This window comes from Colobus angolensis, unplaced genomic scaffold (assembly GCF_000951035.1).
Source record: "Colobus angolensis palliatus isolate OR3802 unplaced genomic scaffold, Cang.pa_1.0 Scaffold23, whole genome shotgun sequence".
Classification (NCBI taxonomy): Eukaryota; Metazoa; Chordata; class Mammalia; order Primates; family Cercopithecidae; genus Colobus; species Colobus angolensis.
The window spans coordinates 14,247,073-14,261,209 of record NW_012115488.1 but is presented as its reverse complement, the minus strand read 5'-3'; the positions used below and the strand labels follow the sequence as shown (position 1 = coordinate 14,261,209).

At 36.8% G+C, this 14,137-nt stretch overlaps 1 protein-coding gene across 1 annotated transcript in view; it reads left to right on the top strand.

Moving 5' to 3' along the window:
* Nucleotides 1–2,250, top strand: part of TTC37 (tetratricopeptide repeat domain 37) — a 93,860-nt gene extending 91,610 nt beyond the window's left edge. The window contains exon 43 of the mRNA XM_011944277.1: nucleotides 1,467–2,250. Within this exon, the coding sequence (XP_011799667.1) occupies nucleotides 1,467–1,541 (75 nt within the window). The 3' untranslated portion in view covers nucleotides 1,542–2,250. The remainder of the gene's footprint in view (nucleotides 1–1,466) is intronic.
* The last annotated feature ends 11,887 nt before the right edge of the window (nucleotides 2,251–14,137 follow it).

The window sequence follows — 14,137 nt, the reverse complement described above, 5'->3', positions numbered from 1 at the left end:
GCCAACAATTTTTAAAACACAATGAAAATCACTGAAAAGCTTTTTCAGTACCTACAGCATTTTGAAATACTGTTTGCCTTTTGGTGAAATGTTAAAACATTAAAGAAATAGTAAAGAAAACAATGCTTGGAGAAAGGCATTATAATCAACATAAGCCAAACCAAAAAGGTAGAACATTTATGAATGTTGGGAGACAGTTCACCACGGATCTCTTGCATTTCTAAATATCCTGTGAGCAGGAGGCCTGATTAACTCTTTGTTCTAGTCTATCTTTTCAAAGATATTTGTATAGTCAACATCCTTGGAAGACAGAGCTAGTATCTCCCTCCAGAACAAAGAGTAAATATTCCTGTCCATTATAAAAGATTAAGCATCCTAAGCTTAGCTTAGGGGTCCCATCTTGTAAATGCAACCAACTGCATATGTGGGAAACTATATCAAGTCCGTCCACATCGCAGGCTGAGAGGACAAGAAGAACAGAGGAAAATATGTTAATGCTCATGCTGTTTGCCATACCTTGAGTAATGAAGACTTTTCTCTGTGATCTGAAAATCCTGTGTCTTCTGGCAATATCTATGGGACTGTGGCGGGCTAACTTGTTAGTTGCAAATAGAGCAGAACCTCAGACCCTTCACAATGCTTGACAATGAACAACCAAAAAATGTTTTAATATGAAGGATCAGCTGAAATTGATTCTTCTAGTTTGTGAAATTGGTGAAATCATGGAAAAGTTCTTAATAAAGCCTAGAACCTATAGCTTAGAGATCCTGAGCTATGGTTTCAAAGGGGAGCAATTTCATTTGAACAGTTCTATGCATAAAGTGGCCTTTTTAGAGGTGACGTTATAATACCATTTAGAGGTGATGGTATTATTAACAAAGCCAACAAACAAAACCTTTAATTTTATACAGTGCTGATAATGATAGCAATCAGGCTGGGCACAGTGACTCACGCCTTTAATCCCAGCACTTTGGGAAACCAAGGCCAGCAGATCACTTGAGGTCAGAAGTTTGAGACCAGCCTCTGGCCAACATGGTGAAACCCATCTCTACTAAAAATACAAAGATTAGCCAGGCATGGTGGTGGGTGCCTGTAATCCCAGCTACTTGGAAGGCTGAGGTGGAAGAATCTCTCGAACCCGGGAAGCAGAGGTTGCAGTGAGCCAAGATCGCACGACTGCACTCCAGCCTGGGTGACAGAGCGAGACACCGTCTCAAAAAAAAAAAAGCGGAATGTTGGCATCTATACTAATTTGAATGAATTGTGCATCTCTCTGATGTTAGCTTTGTTTGAACAATTTATATCTGCAAAAGTGACTGAAAGACTGCACAGAGTCACTTTTCCTAGTGTAGTTTAATGTTGCCTTTTCAAGACTGCCGCCCTTGGATTACTTGGCTTCAATGAATCAAAATACAGATATTATTAATAAACAAAATGCTAATGTTTCTGTATGTGATTTCCCATAGGTGTTGGTAAATAATGCCAAAACTCATGGAGATACAAGAGCATTGGAACTGAATCAGAGATTGTCCTCACAGTAACATTGGATTATTTTAGTAAGGAAGCAAAGAAAAAGCTGTAAGAATGAAGCAGTGAATCAAGACTTCTTCCCAAAGCAACGTTTTTTTAAACTATATTTATTCCTTTTCTAAAGGAATCTAAAGAAGTTGAAGTTTTTAAGTTAGGAATGCAATTTTCCATTAACTCCAAACCTGATTTTAATCTGAAAAAAAAAAAAAAAAAAACTGGGAAAACCAGAATGAAAGGAAAACCATTATTGCCTTGTTGCTTAACATTATTTGTAAACCATTATTTTCTGCATCTTGCATGGTGCCCAATAGAATATCTTTTACTGTAATCCCTTACAATAGAGCCTTAATAGCCATTTTCTATGTAATATACAAAAGTAGACTAGCACGATGCACAATTTTCTTTTGTTAAAAATCAAATTAAAAGATTTAATTCCTCCTATGAATTCTAAAGTTCGGCAAACCAACTCATCATAAAATCCAAATAATCTTGTAACCTATTTATCTAGTGATTCATCTCAGATTCTACTGAAAAAGCATAATATAAATGTTGATGAGTCTAGACTCTAATGGATATGTTTATATAATTCCAAACACTCAGGTGTGTGAATGCATTTAAAAACATTACTGGAAAATAATGCTGATAATATTTAATTGATCATGCAGTTCCTTCAATTATGATGGAAGGACTTGAACTTTCTGAAATAAAACAAAAATACAGTGTCTTGTTTTCTTTATAATATCAATATCAGACATAATTTCTAAATTTCAAATTTTAAAACTTGAAAGCACAGTTATCTATTTTTTAAGCTCTTTACATATTTGAAGAAAGTCACTTTGGATTTGTGGTTTTAAAAATATTTTCAGACATTTACATATATTATTGTACAGAAAATACGTGGTTATATGATTTATGTATGTGACTTTTTGAAAGCAGTGGCGTCAGGATGTTACTTTTTAAGATAATACAAATTGATAATATTCTATGGTTGTACTTCAGAGGTTAATAATTGAACTGAACTTTGATCTGGTATTTCCCAAATCTGTCTGAACATTATAATCATTCATACCTATGCAATCAGAATCTTTAAGGATGGGGACAGGCCTAGGACTCTGCATTTTAAAGGTATGCCAAAGAAATCCTAATGTTTATTCAGATTTTCAAACTACTGTATTACTCCAATGATGATTCTTCCCTTTATTTCTTCAGCAAGGTTCAACACATGCCATTCTCTGCTCATTTCTTCCTTATCTTCATAACTGTCAATCTGATTCAGTGATTTTAACAACCTGGTCCACAGACTTAGCCACAGATGCACTCCAAAAGGCTGCCTGCGTAGCCCTTGTCTCCATGCTCGCGTTTCCTCAGGAGAACACTTCAGCTTTTTCTTCCAGAATGAATTGGCTCCATCCACCTAAATGCTTTGTATTCAGTTCTTGCTCTCCATCTGTTTTCTGTAGTGTCACTTGCTTCACAAGATTACCCTTTGCTTCAGGACATAATCAAAGGGTAACCTTTTGACTTCCTTACCAAATTCTGCCTTCCAGGGACCTCAAACACAGGTTTTTCTAGACTGGAGGGTTGGAAAAACACCTGAGTTGATACTGTCTCAGGTCATTCTTTTTTGCATTTATGTGCACACATTCTCTCTTAATTTTCATTGCCTTCTTGTCAAATTACTGCCCAGTTACCATGAGCCTCAGATCATTTCTACTCACATAATTTTTATAGAGCTTACTTTGTGCCAGAGCTAAGCTAAGTGTTCTTAACATTGTCATTTAATACTAATTAATAAAGGTGAATGGTGTTAAACAATATGCCTAAAGCAAAGGAAATTCAAGATGAATCAGTGTTATAAGATTCCGGAAACTCTAAAACAGTGGCCAGAATTTCTTTTGGAAGTTTAAAGGTTTTTTGTTTTTGTTTTTTTTTGTTTTTGTTTTTTGTTTTATTTTATTATTATTATTTTTTAAGACGGAGTTTCGCTCCTGTTGCTCAGGCTGGAGTGCAATGACACACTCTCGGCTCATCACAATCTCCTCCTCCTGGGTTCAAGTGATTCTCCTGCCTCAGCCTCCTGAGTAGCTAGGATTACAGCCACGCACCACCACACCCAGCTAATTTTTTTGTATTTTTAGTAGAGACGAGGTTTCTCCATGTTGGTCAGGCTGGTCTCAAACTCCCAGCCTCAGGTGATCCACCTGCCTTGGCCTCCCAAAGTGCTGGGATTACAGACATGAGCCAGCGCCTGACTCTATACATAAGTTTAATTAGAGAAATTAGATTAAAAATTGTTTCCTGAAGGACCAGTATTTAATTTCCATATTAGTATTTCATTACTTTTGTTATATTTTGTCTGGGAATTGTAGTGAATTTTCTGCTATTTTTATCCATTTTTTATTATTGATTAATTAGATATTTATACACTAGGTTGGCATCTGATAATTTCCCATGGGAAAAACATGTTTCAGCTTCCAAGTAAACTTTTGGAACGCAATCTGTTTGGGGTCACTTGTCATTTTTCATGAAGTGTCCCTTTTAATTTCTGGTCAGGAAAAAGCAATCTAAAATGCTGTGCTCTCTTTTCACTTTACAAAAAGGAGCTATTAAACTTCCTTTAATTTAGAATTCTCTACAGAACAGGATTAGATAGAAATACTCACACATTAAGGGAATTAAAAGATGTGGTTATTTGAAACAGTATAAAACATTAGGTAAATATGTACTAGTTTGTAATGTATGAATATGAAGGCATACATATTTGGTTGCTGCATAAAAAGTTTGATACCTGCTTTGGGAAAGTTTTACAGGAACACAAAAATGAAGTATATTTTGGAGTATGAGTGAATGTGGCTTGCAGATCCCTTTTTGTCATGGCACATTAAAAAATGTAGAAACTTTGTTTTGACAAGGTTGACCCTTGTCTCTCTACAGGTCTTCCTTTCACTCACTTTAGTTGTTAATGGCTAGAAAAAGTCTCAGGCTGCCATGCTGCTTGTTGTAAGGTATAGCACTCAGCTGCTGGTTATAAATTGACCCTCAGTTTGCAGGAGAGGTTTTTTGTTTTGTTTCTATTTTTGTACATTAAAAAGATATATTTATGTATATTATACAGGTACAATAGTTTTTCCACTTGTGTTTTTAAAGACTTTTTATACAGATGAAATGAAAGTCCAAAAACTCCCTCATTTAGAGTATGTGCCTCATTTTTGGTTTAGAAAATGTAGTTAGTCATATAAGGTCTATTGTAACTCCAGACCATTCATGCTATCTAGCGGTCCCTGTGCTGCAATAGTGGGTTTTTCGTTCTTTTGGATGAGAAACTTTTTGAATAGCAATATTTTAAATCCTAGTATGCCTAAACACCCTATACAACCATAATATTTTTATAAGTGCTAAACTGACTTTAGACCTCAAAAGGTTTTGAAGTAGGAAAATAAAGGTTAGTATCTCTTTAACAAGAGCTGTTATGAAACATTTGAAATATTTTTTCTTATTAATTATAAACTTAGAATTGAAAATACTAGTTTGTTTTAGGGAAGGGAAATGGCCCCAACAGAATGATGATTGAAGTTGGAGTATGCACCAAAACAAGGGTTGGATTTCATATTATATCACTGGACTGTTGAAATAATTGTCATGTCATGAAGGTTCGAATTATTTTAAAAAAAGTTTATTTGGGCTTCATTCTTCACCATATACTTTCCCTGTATGTAATGCTTATTATAAAAACATATTTAAATTACATTAATTTTTCTAGGGATAAGGTGGGTATGAAAAAGTGCTTATCTTGCACCTTTTTCTTACAGTAAGCAGAATAATGGCTCACAAAGATATTCATGCCCTAATTCCCAGTTTGTGAAGACGTGTATAAGGAATGTAGTTGTTCTTTTGTATAATAGCTAATGTACGAACTACTCTTACCCAACATGCTACTTACAGCATAGTATCACCAACACCATTTTTAAGTACTTTGCTCTAGTTCTCTTTAAAATAAACCACATTAAATTATACACACAAAACGTAAGTGGTATGTTTCAAGCTGAGTTTCAATATTGAATGGGTATGAGACTAGGTAAGTCTTGGCCTTTAGTTTTTATTTGAATTTGTAAAATAGGCCTTGAGCTAGGTTTCTAATGGCAACATTCTGTTGTTCTAAGGCCATCAGTGTTTTCCAAGTCAGAAGTGAGCTGAAATAAAATACTGAAATAAACTGCTGGGTGCAGCACCTGTGAAGCAGCAACCCTGGTTTCCATTGAACAGGGGGGGCTCCCTGCACTTGAAACCCTTCTTAGGGTAGAACCCCTTTGCCAAGAAACCTATACTGTGGAAAGAGATGCGTAAACAGGTCTTGGTTCTTGGTGCTAAAACTCTGAGAAGGAAAGTTGTTCTACACTCAGAGAATACTTCAATGGAAGCCAGCATCTATGAATGGCTGAAAGTAATTATAGGTATCTGCTGCATGCCAAATAGGTTATACTTCTTACGGAAAGAGTACCCACATTAAATACAACATTTGCATTGTTTTATTATCTGACTCCCAGGTGACAAATAACTTAGTTTCTAAGACCCTGCCTTTTGCCATTTCCTTCCCTTTGATCATATAAAATATGGTCATTAATCTTCAGAGAAGAAATCCTACATATTTTAGTATCAAACAATCAAGAATGTTTCTGGAAAACATCTATATAATAGTGGTTTAAAAGTTCTAATCTTAATTTGTTCAATATAATAGATAAAGGGAGAATACAAATAGTCTTTATATACACCCTAGCTTCAGAAGTTCGGAAATTAGCCTGTGAAGAAGTTAAGTGGTATGAAATAAAAGTACAGGTTTGATCTTCACAGAGTGAGTTATGTGTGTTCTTGCCTATACATATTCCTGGCAGTGCTAATTTCTCTTGTGTTTGGGACACAAGTGTCTCTGGGCACAGGAGAAAAGCCAGATGGAGCAGAAGGTTTTTTGTGTGGAAAGGAGGAGGTTAGGCAGAGAGAAAAAGCATTGCTGAGAAAGCAAAATTACATTGTTATAAGCAGCTGCTATTAGATGGAGATAAATATATTTCTAAATTGCCTGAGGCCAGCCTTCCAGTAGCTCAGAACAAGTGTTACGTATAGGGTTGGAAGGTTTTTCTAAGAAATAGATTCAGCATAAAGAATTAACTCACTGGGCCCAGATTTACATAAACAGTGGTGAATAATTTGTGAATATTGGGAAATATGTAGGCAGCATAAAGTTTTTGTGTTAGTCAAGTAGCTTCTAAGAAAGCCCAAATAAGATCTAGTATTGCAAAGGATCTTGATACTGCACCAGCCCGCCTTTTGTTTCAGGAGAGGAGTTTTTTTGTGCTTATGAGGTAGTAATCATTACCCACTGGGGCTTCAGCACCCAGGGATAGATTGAATGCCCACCATGGTCCAAGCTCTTTACACTATTGCCTCATTTAATTTTCACTTTTTTTATAGTGGTTATTATCCTTATTTTACAGACCAAAAAAACTTTTATAAAGAATTCTCAGATTATCTTTACTAAAATTATCTGTATTCTTAGGCAAGCAGAATCTGGCCCCAAAGATAGTTTCCAATACTGTTGTCAAATGTTGTTAATGGTTGCTGTCAACTCAAAGAAATGTAAAAAAGTTGAAGTGTGTATCTTTGAGACTGACTCAGTTATCCTACCAAGCTGTATTCGGATGTTGCCATTTACCTTTTGGTACTATCTGAATAGGAGGAAGCTTAGGAAGAAGGGAACTTCCTCCCGAGGATTAACTTTGCAAATTTAAGCCTATGTAATGATAGAGAATAGAATACTCTACTCTTGTTACATTTTGAAGTTGATATAAGCCAACTGAAGTGAGCTTATTGTTTCATTTAATCATTTAATCCTTGATAACTTCACAAATTCCAACCCTTGGTTTTGTCTTTGGCATTTTCTAACCTCTCTTCCCAGAGTTCAACTTTCTTTTGGCCATCCCATGTCTAAGGTACGAAGGACCTTACGTTTTTTTTCTTTATCAACTAATTCCTGTAGAGGAGATAGTTGGTAAAAGCTTATGGGTCCTTCATTCTTCTTTCTTCCTCTACCTGTCCATCCATCCTGCATTTTTTGAAGATTTAATATTGCTCTTATGAATACTTAAAAGCTGTTGAGTGCTAAGTGATAGAATTTTGGCCTAGAGACTAGATGGATTCCTTAGTGTAAGAGTCATTTTGGGTTTCAGGGGTGGGGGTTTGTCTGGTATCATGTAGGCCCCACCCCGTTTGAAGCCCATCCTTGAATGTTTGCCTACGAACACAGTGTATTACTTTTTTGTAGAAGCATCTGCTGGATGAGTACTAATGACTTTTACCTGGCTGTAATGGCTATTGGGTTTGCTCTGATGGCCAGGACTTTTGGAGGAAACATCCTTCACTGGACATTAGCGTCAGCACCTTGTGCACCTCCAGTCAATCTCCAAATGTTGCTTCAGCTGTTAGCCTCCTTCTCCAGAGACAATTGAAAGAAGAACTTTCAATTGTCTTTCAATTGTATTTTAAAAATAGAGGAATAGTTCCTCATTATAATTTGTTCCAGGAGAAATCTGTATTTTGTACTTCCCTCTACTTTTGTCCATTGCTAGAATTATTGCAAGCCAAGGTATTTCTTCTCGTGCATAGTAAAAGGACCTTTTTTAAGCTCAAACATTTTTAGATACTAATCTGAATCAGAGTTATATGACAGCACACCATGGAGCTTGTCTTTCTTTTACCATAAAAATAAAAAGATCTGTCTACTTGTATTAATCAATACCATTTATCAAGTACAGTACCTGCTATGTGTCAGACACTAGTATTAGATGGTTTACATAGGTTTACAGAAACAGTGTAGCATAATGTTTACAAACAAGTTCTCTGCTCTTGTGAATTCAAATCCTTGCCCATCTTTTACTAGCAGTATGACCTTATGTAAGTTATCTAACCTTTCTTTGCCTCAGTCATAGGCATCTGGTAGATTAAATGCATTAATCCATGGAAAGTACTTTGAGCCATCTCTAATATATGATGATAGCTCAATACATGTTTCTTCTAATTCCTCAGTTGCCTACAAGATAGGTATTGCTATCCCCATTTTAAGATGAGGAAATTGAGATTCTGAAATTAAGGAATATATATCCAAAGTCACACTGCTAATGAGTGGTGGCACTGGGTTTAAACTGAGGCTTATTAGACCACAAGGCCCTTCAAGACTTCTCAACATAGAAGTTTGGGGGTTTTTTTTGTTTGTTTTCTCCGTGTTCATCTTTTGAGACTGTTGAAGACCTCGTTTATGATGTACTGCTTAGTTCCTCAATCATTTCTGATTTGTAACATCACATTTGTAATATCTTCTGAAATGAAGTAGCAAAACTCTACAAAAGAATGCAGAGTTATGGAAATTCAGTCAATGAAGTCAAATTTTTATAACTGTATATCAAGGGAACGATTTGACATAATAGTAAACCCTTACCACAAGTGTGTGTAACTCTAATCTGAAGAGGGAAATGCCCAACTAGGAGGAGGCCAAAACAGTCTAATGTTTTTCCTGGCAACCATCCTACCTCTTTCAGTGAGGGCTCGCCACCCTCTCTGCATTGGAGAAGATGCAGCATGTTTATTGTATGACATGGAGGGGGACTCAAGAAAGCATTTATAACTATTCTTCACTGAGTTACATAATACACCCTTTCAAGTTGACACTGTTGGTCAGGCTCCTCTTTGATAAATGGAAAACTAACGGTGGGTCTTGAAGTAATACTAGTAGAACTCCCAGTGGATTACTGACACCATCTGCCAGCAGGAACTCCCAGGGAACACTGAAACCTTCAAATGATTACACTCCCTCTCCTACTTTACTACTGCACATCTCTCCATACTCACCCAGGACTCTTCTGCTGTTCCTTCAGTGTTAGGTATCTTCAGTGTTAGGTTGTTCTTGGTCTCTAATTCTCACTGTAGTCTTCATGTCCCCGACCCCTATCCCAGCTAACCAAGGCAATGCTTTCCTCCCCAGTAATTCCAGTAACCATTTCTCTGCTGGTGACTTCCAAAGCTAAATCCCCAGTTCAGATCTTTCTCTCATGCTCCAGGCCCAGCTGTCTCATTAACCACTGGACATCTCCCCTTGGATGTCCCATAGATGCCTCAAAATCAATTAGTTTAAAACATCTCATTATCCCGTCTCTGCTGTATATTTCCCTCCTTTCACACCCAAATTTGCTTCCCACACTGCGTCTAATGTATTCTCTACACTGCAGCCAGAGGGATCTTTCTATAAAATGGAAATCTGTCACTCTCCTATTTAAGGTCTTATAAAGGCTACTCTGGATCCTTAAGATACAAACCAAGTTTCTCAATAGGAATTACAAAGCCTTTTGTGATTAGATACCCACTTTCCCTAACTTCTCCAGCCTTCTCTCTCACTCCTCACCTCCACTAACACACAGTGTAGGCTCTGACCTAGACTTACTGAGATTCTTGCAATTTCTGGCATATATCCCATTCTCTTTTGGCCTCCAGACCTTTGTTCAGGCTGATCAATCTGCCTGAGCCCTCACCTCTACCAATCAAGCCTCTTTCCCTTGACTCATGTCTGCTTATACATTGGAGGTCTCAATTTAGATATTCCTTCTGGAAGACCCCTCTTCCTGATTCCCTGTGTTTCTGGCAAACACAGGAAATGTGTTTCCTCTCCCTGGTTCTCCCATTATACTCTACTTTCCCATGTATTTGCAATTTTAATTGTTGGTCTTTTCCACTAGACTATAAACTCCCTAAGGGCAGGGTTTGTGTTTAGGTTGTTCAATATTGTATCCACAGTGCCTAACCCATGGATGTATGGAAGCTGGAAAGATAGAAAAAGTAATACTTCACAAAAAGGTTGGAGATCCCCTTTGTAAGGCAACAATGTGCACTGTGTGTGTGTATGTGTGTGTGTTTGTGTGTACTATAGATCAAATTTTTCCTTCTTGGTGTTTTGGGATGCTACTTGCTGATACTATGGGTGAAGCCAATGGAAGGGAGTCTATGTTTGGAAAGTTAGAAGACAGGAGGGCTGCTGGTGTCTAGAGTACTCTGGGAATGCTGTTTCCTTGACCAAGGTCTTGGGCCTTGCTGCTCTCCTGACTACCAGATGGTGAGCATATATACCTCACAGTGGGGCTACAAAAGCAGTTACCTGTGTGGCAGAAGGGGAGGGATTTGTCCTTAATTTTTAGTGCAAAAGTAAAACACTTTGGACATTACCATCTAGTCCTCAGTATGAATAATTTTATATGATTTTTCACCAAAGAGCAAGTTTAAAATTTTTTATCCTACATATGTAAGATGTAACAATGTGGTTTTTAATATGCATTGTGATACCTCAATCAAGCTAATTAACGTATCACCTCATATAGTTACCATTTTTGTGTGTGTGGTAAGAACACTGAAGATCTCTCTTAGCAAATTTCAAATAGACAGTACATTATTAAGTATGATCACCATGCTGTACATTAGATCTCCAGAATTTATTCATTTTAACTTTAGAGTTTGTATCCTGTGACTGAAATCTTCCATTTGCCTCAGCTCCCAGCCCCTGGCAACTACTGTTCTATTCTCTGTTTATTTCTGTGAGTTCTGGCAACTACTATTCTATTCTCCGTTTATTCCACATGTAAGTGAGATTGTGTAGTATTTGGCTTTCTGTAACTAGTTTATTTCACTTAGAATAATACCCTCTAAATTCACTCATGTTGTCACAAATGGCAAGATTTTCTTCTTTTGTAAGCTTGAATAATATATATATATATGTATATACATAGATGACAGTTTCCTTATCCATTCTTCTGTCAGTTAGGTGGTTTCTACATCTTGGCTATTGTGAATAATACTACAGTGAACATAGGGTGCAAATATCTCTTGGACATACTGTTTTCACTTTATTTTCCAGAAGTGGGATTGCAGAATCATGTGATAGTTTTATATTTAGTTTTTTGAACAGCTTCCATATTGTTTTCCCTAATGGCTGTAAGAATTTACAGTCCCGGGCCAGACACGGTGGCTCACACCTGTAATCCCAACTTTGGGAGGCCGAGGCAGGCGGATCACGAGGTAAGGAGATCGAGACCATCCTGGCTAACATGGTGAAACCCCATCTCTACTAAAAATACAAAAAATAAGCCAGGCGTGGTGGCGGGCGCCTGTAGTCCCAGCTACTCAGGGAGGCTGAGGCAGGAGAATGGCGTGAACCCAGGAGGTGGAGCTTGCAGTGAGCCGAGATTGTACCACTGCACTCCAGCCTGGGCAACAGAGTGAAACTCCGTCTCAAAAAAAAAAAAAAAAAAAAGAATTTACACTCCCGCGTACAGTGCACGAGGGTTCCCTTTTCTCTACAGCCTCGCCAACACCTGTTGTCATTTGAGTTTTTATATATCTGTTGGCTACTTGTGTATCTTCTTGGAAAAATGTCTATTCAGGTCCTTTGCCCATTTTTTAATCAGGTTATTTGTGCTTTTGGCTATTGAGTTGTTGAGTTCCTTATATGCTTTTGGATACTAGTTCCCCATCAGATATTCGGTTTGCAAATATTTTCTCCCATTTTATAGGTTCCTTCATTTTGCTGATTGTTTCCTTTGCTGTGTAGAAACTTTTTAATGTGATGTAATCCCACTTGTTTACTTTTGTTGCCTGTGCTTTTGGTGTTATATCCAAAAAGTCATTGTCAAAACTAATGTCAAGGGGCTTTTCCTCTGTGTTTTCTAAGAGCAAGTGTTGATAATAGGAAGGAAACAACAGGACATTTAAGGGCAGCAGGATCCTTAACTATCCAAGACTGTTTAAATGGTGTTTGTACTTAAAGTAAAAACTACCTGAGAATATTTTAACATATGCCTCAAGTCTGTAGTGTGGATCTGGATTGCAGATTCTCCAGTGCTCAATCATCCTATATTTATGGGAAAAGAAGTCTGACGTTTCCCAAAGGATTAAGTAATATTGTTTGATATGGAATAAAGTGCCATGTATATTGAGCTTCTTTAGGAGGATAGTTTTATTTATCTTTTTGGATCTCTGTCAAAATAAATGTAAGGGGAGGGAGGCCCAGTGCTCCACTGGTCCCTTGAACAGAGGTAAATTTACTGTGAAACAATGGCTTTTAAGTTTCAGGAGCTCCTGCTTGCATTAGCCCTAGCCATGTATTTACAAGATCATTGTCAAATTTACAGAAGTAAGACATTTTAAACATAATTGATGAATACCGCTTATTAAGACCACTGCCTCTTTTCACTCCCACTTCCCTTGATGTCAGGTGGTGCTGGAGTGGCTGTGGACAAAGAAAAGTTGAGTTGGGGACACATTTGGATTACAGGGATATATTCATGTTGTTCACAGTCACTTCTGTATGGAGTTACTACTGGATGTCCTGATGTAGCAGGGGCTTCCAGGAATATTCTTACAGACTTCTGTGCTAACTCATCTGGCATCAGGACAGTACATCAATAACAAACTGAAACATCATAAGCTTTAGACTCTGAGAAACCTGGGTCCACCTGCTCAATGAGCACAGTTCTTTGACTATGTAGTCTATGCAAACCTGTGAACACCTCAATTTGGCATCCCAAGTAGGAGAGTGGTGGTAGAGGATTCTTTAATCTTTTGATTTACTGCCCCACGTGTTACTGTCCTGGCCAATAACAATGAAAGATCTATTCTGGGAAAACTTTTGGCCTGATTTTACACTATTATATGAACTACAATCTAATTTAGAACATTTTAGAACATTAATTAATTAATTTAGAACATTTAGAACAAGGAGAAAATATATATACTTTTTTCAGTTGCTGTGTGTCCTCTGCTTTTGTAGCTGTGTCTGTAGAGCAAAAAGGGAGTGAGATGACTCTACTGTTAGTCTGTATTAATTCCTAATTTAACACTCCCTAAAATCATTTATTTAGTTCATTACAAAGACTCTTTTAGTCTATTATATTTGTTGTTGTTTTTATAAAATATTTTTAGTAGAAACAAAAATATTATGTAAAAATATAAAAGCTTTCATAAATCCTTAATGTAGACAACAGAAGTTTTTTAAAAAATATAACCCAATAAGTTTGTTGTAAATTCTTACCTTTTTTGGCAGACAGTATATGCATATTATGTTTAACTTAGTTAAAACATTTTATGACAAAAGTGGATCATATCCATATTGCTTTTAAACTTGTCTTTTTCACATAACAGTGTATCTTGGACATCTTTCTGTGTTCTTTTTAAAGGGCTGTCCAGCATTGGGTGTTGGAGGGAGTGGTCTGGTTAATACCATTTAGTCAATCAATTCCTTATATTTGAGTGTTTTCTGGTTTTGGTGTTTCTTTTCCTTTTTTTTTTTTTTTCTAAACTGTAACAAATGATGCTGTAATGAGCCTTCTTGTTCATATATCTTTGCACACTTAGGGAGTATTTTTCCCCCTGTAATATAAATTTCTAGCCATGAATTGCAGGATCAAAAGATATTTACATTTAAAAATATTAACAGATGTTTTCAAATTGCCATCTAAATCATTGTACCAATTTATAGACTCACCAATAATGTATAAGAGTGCACTTTTTCTCCACCCTT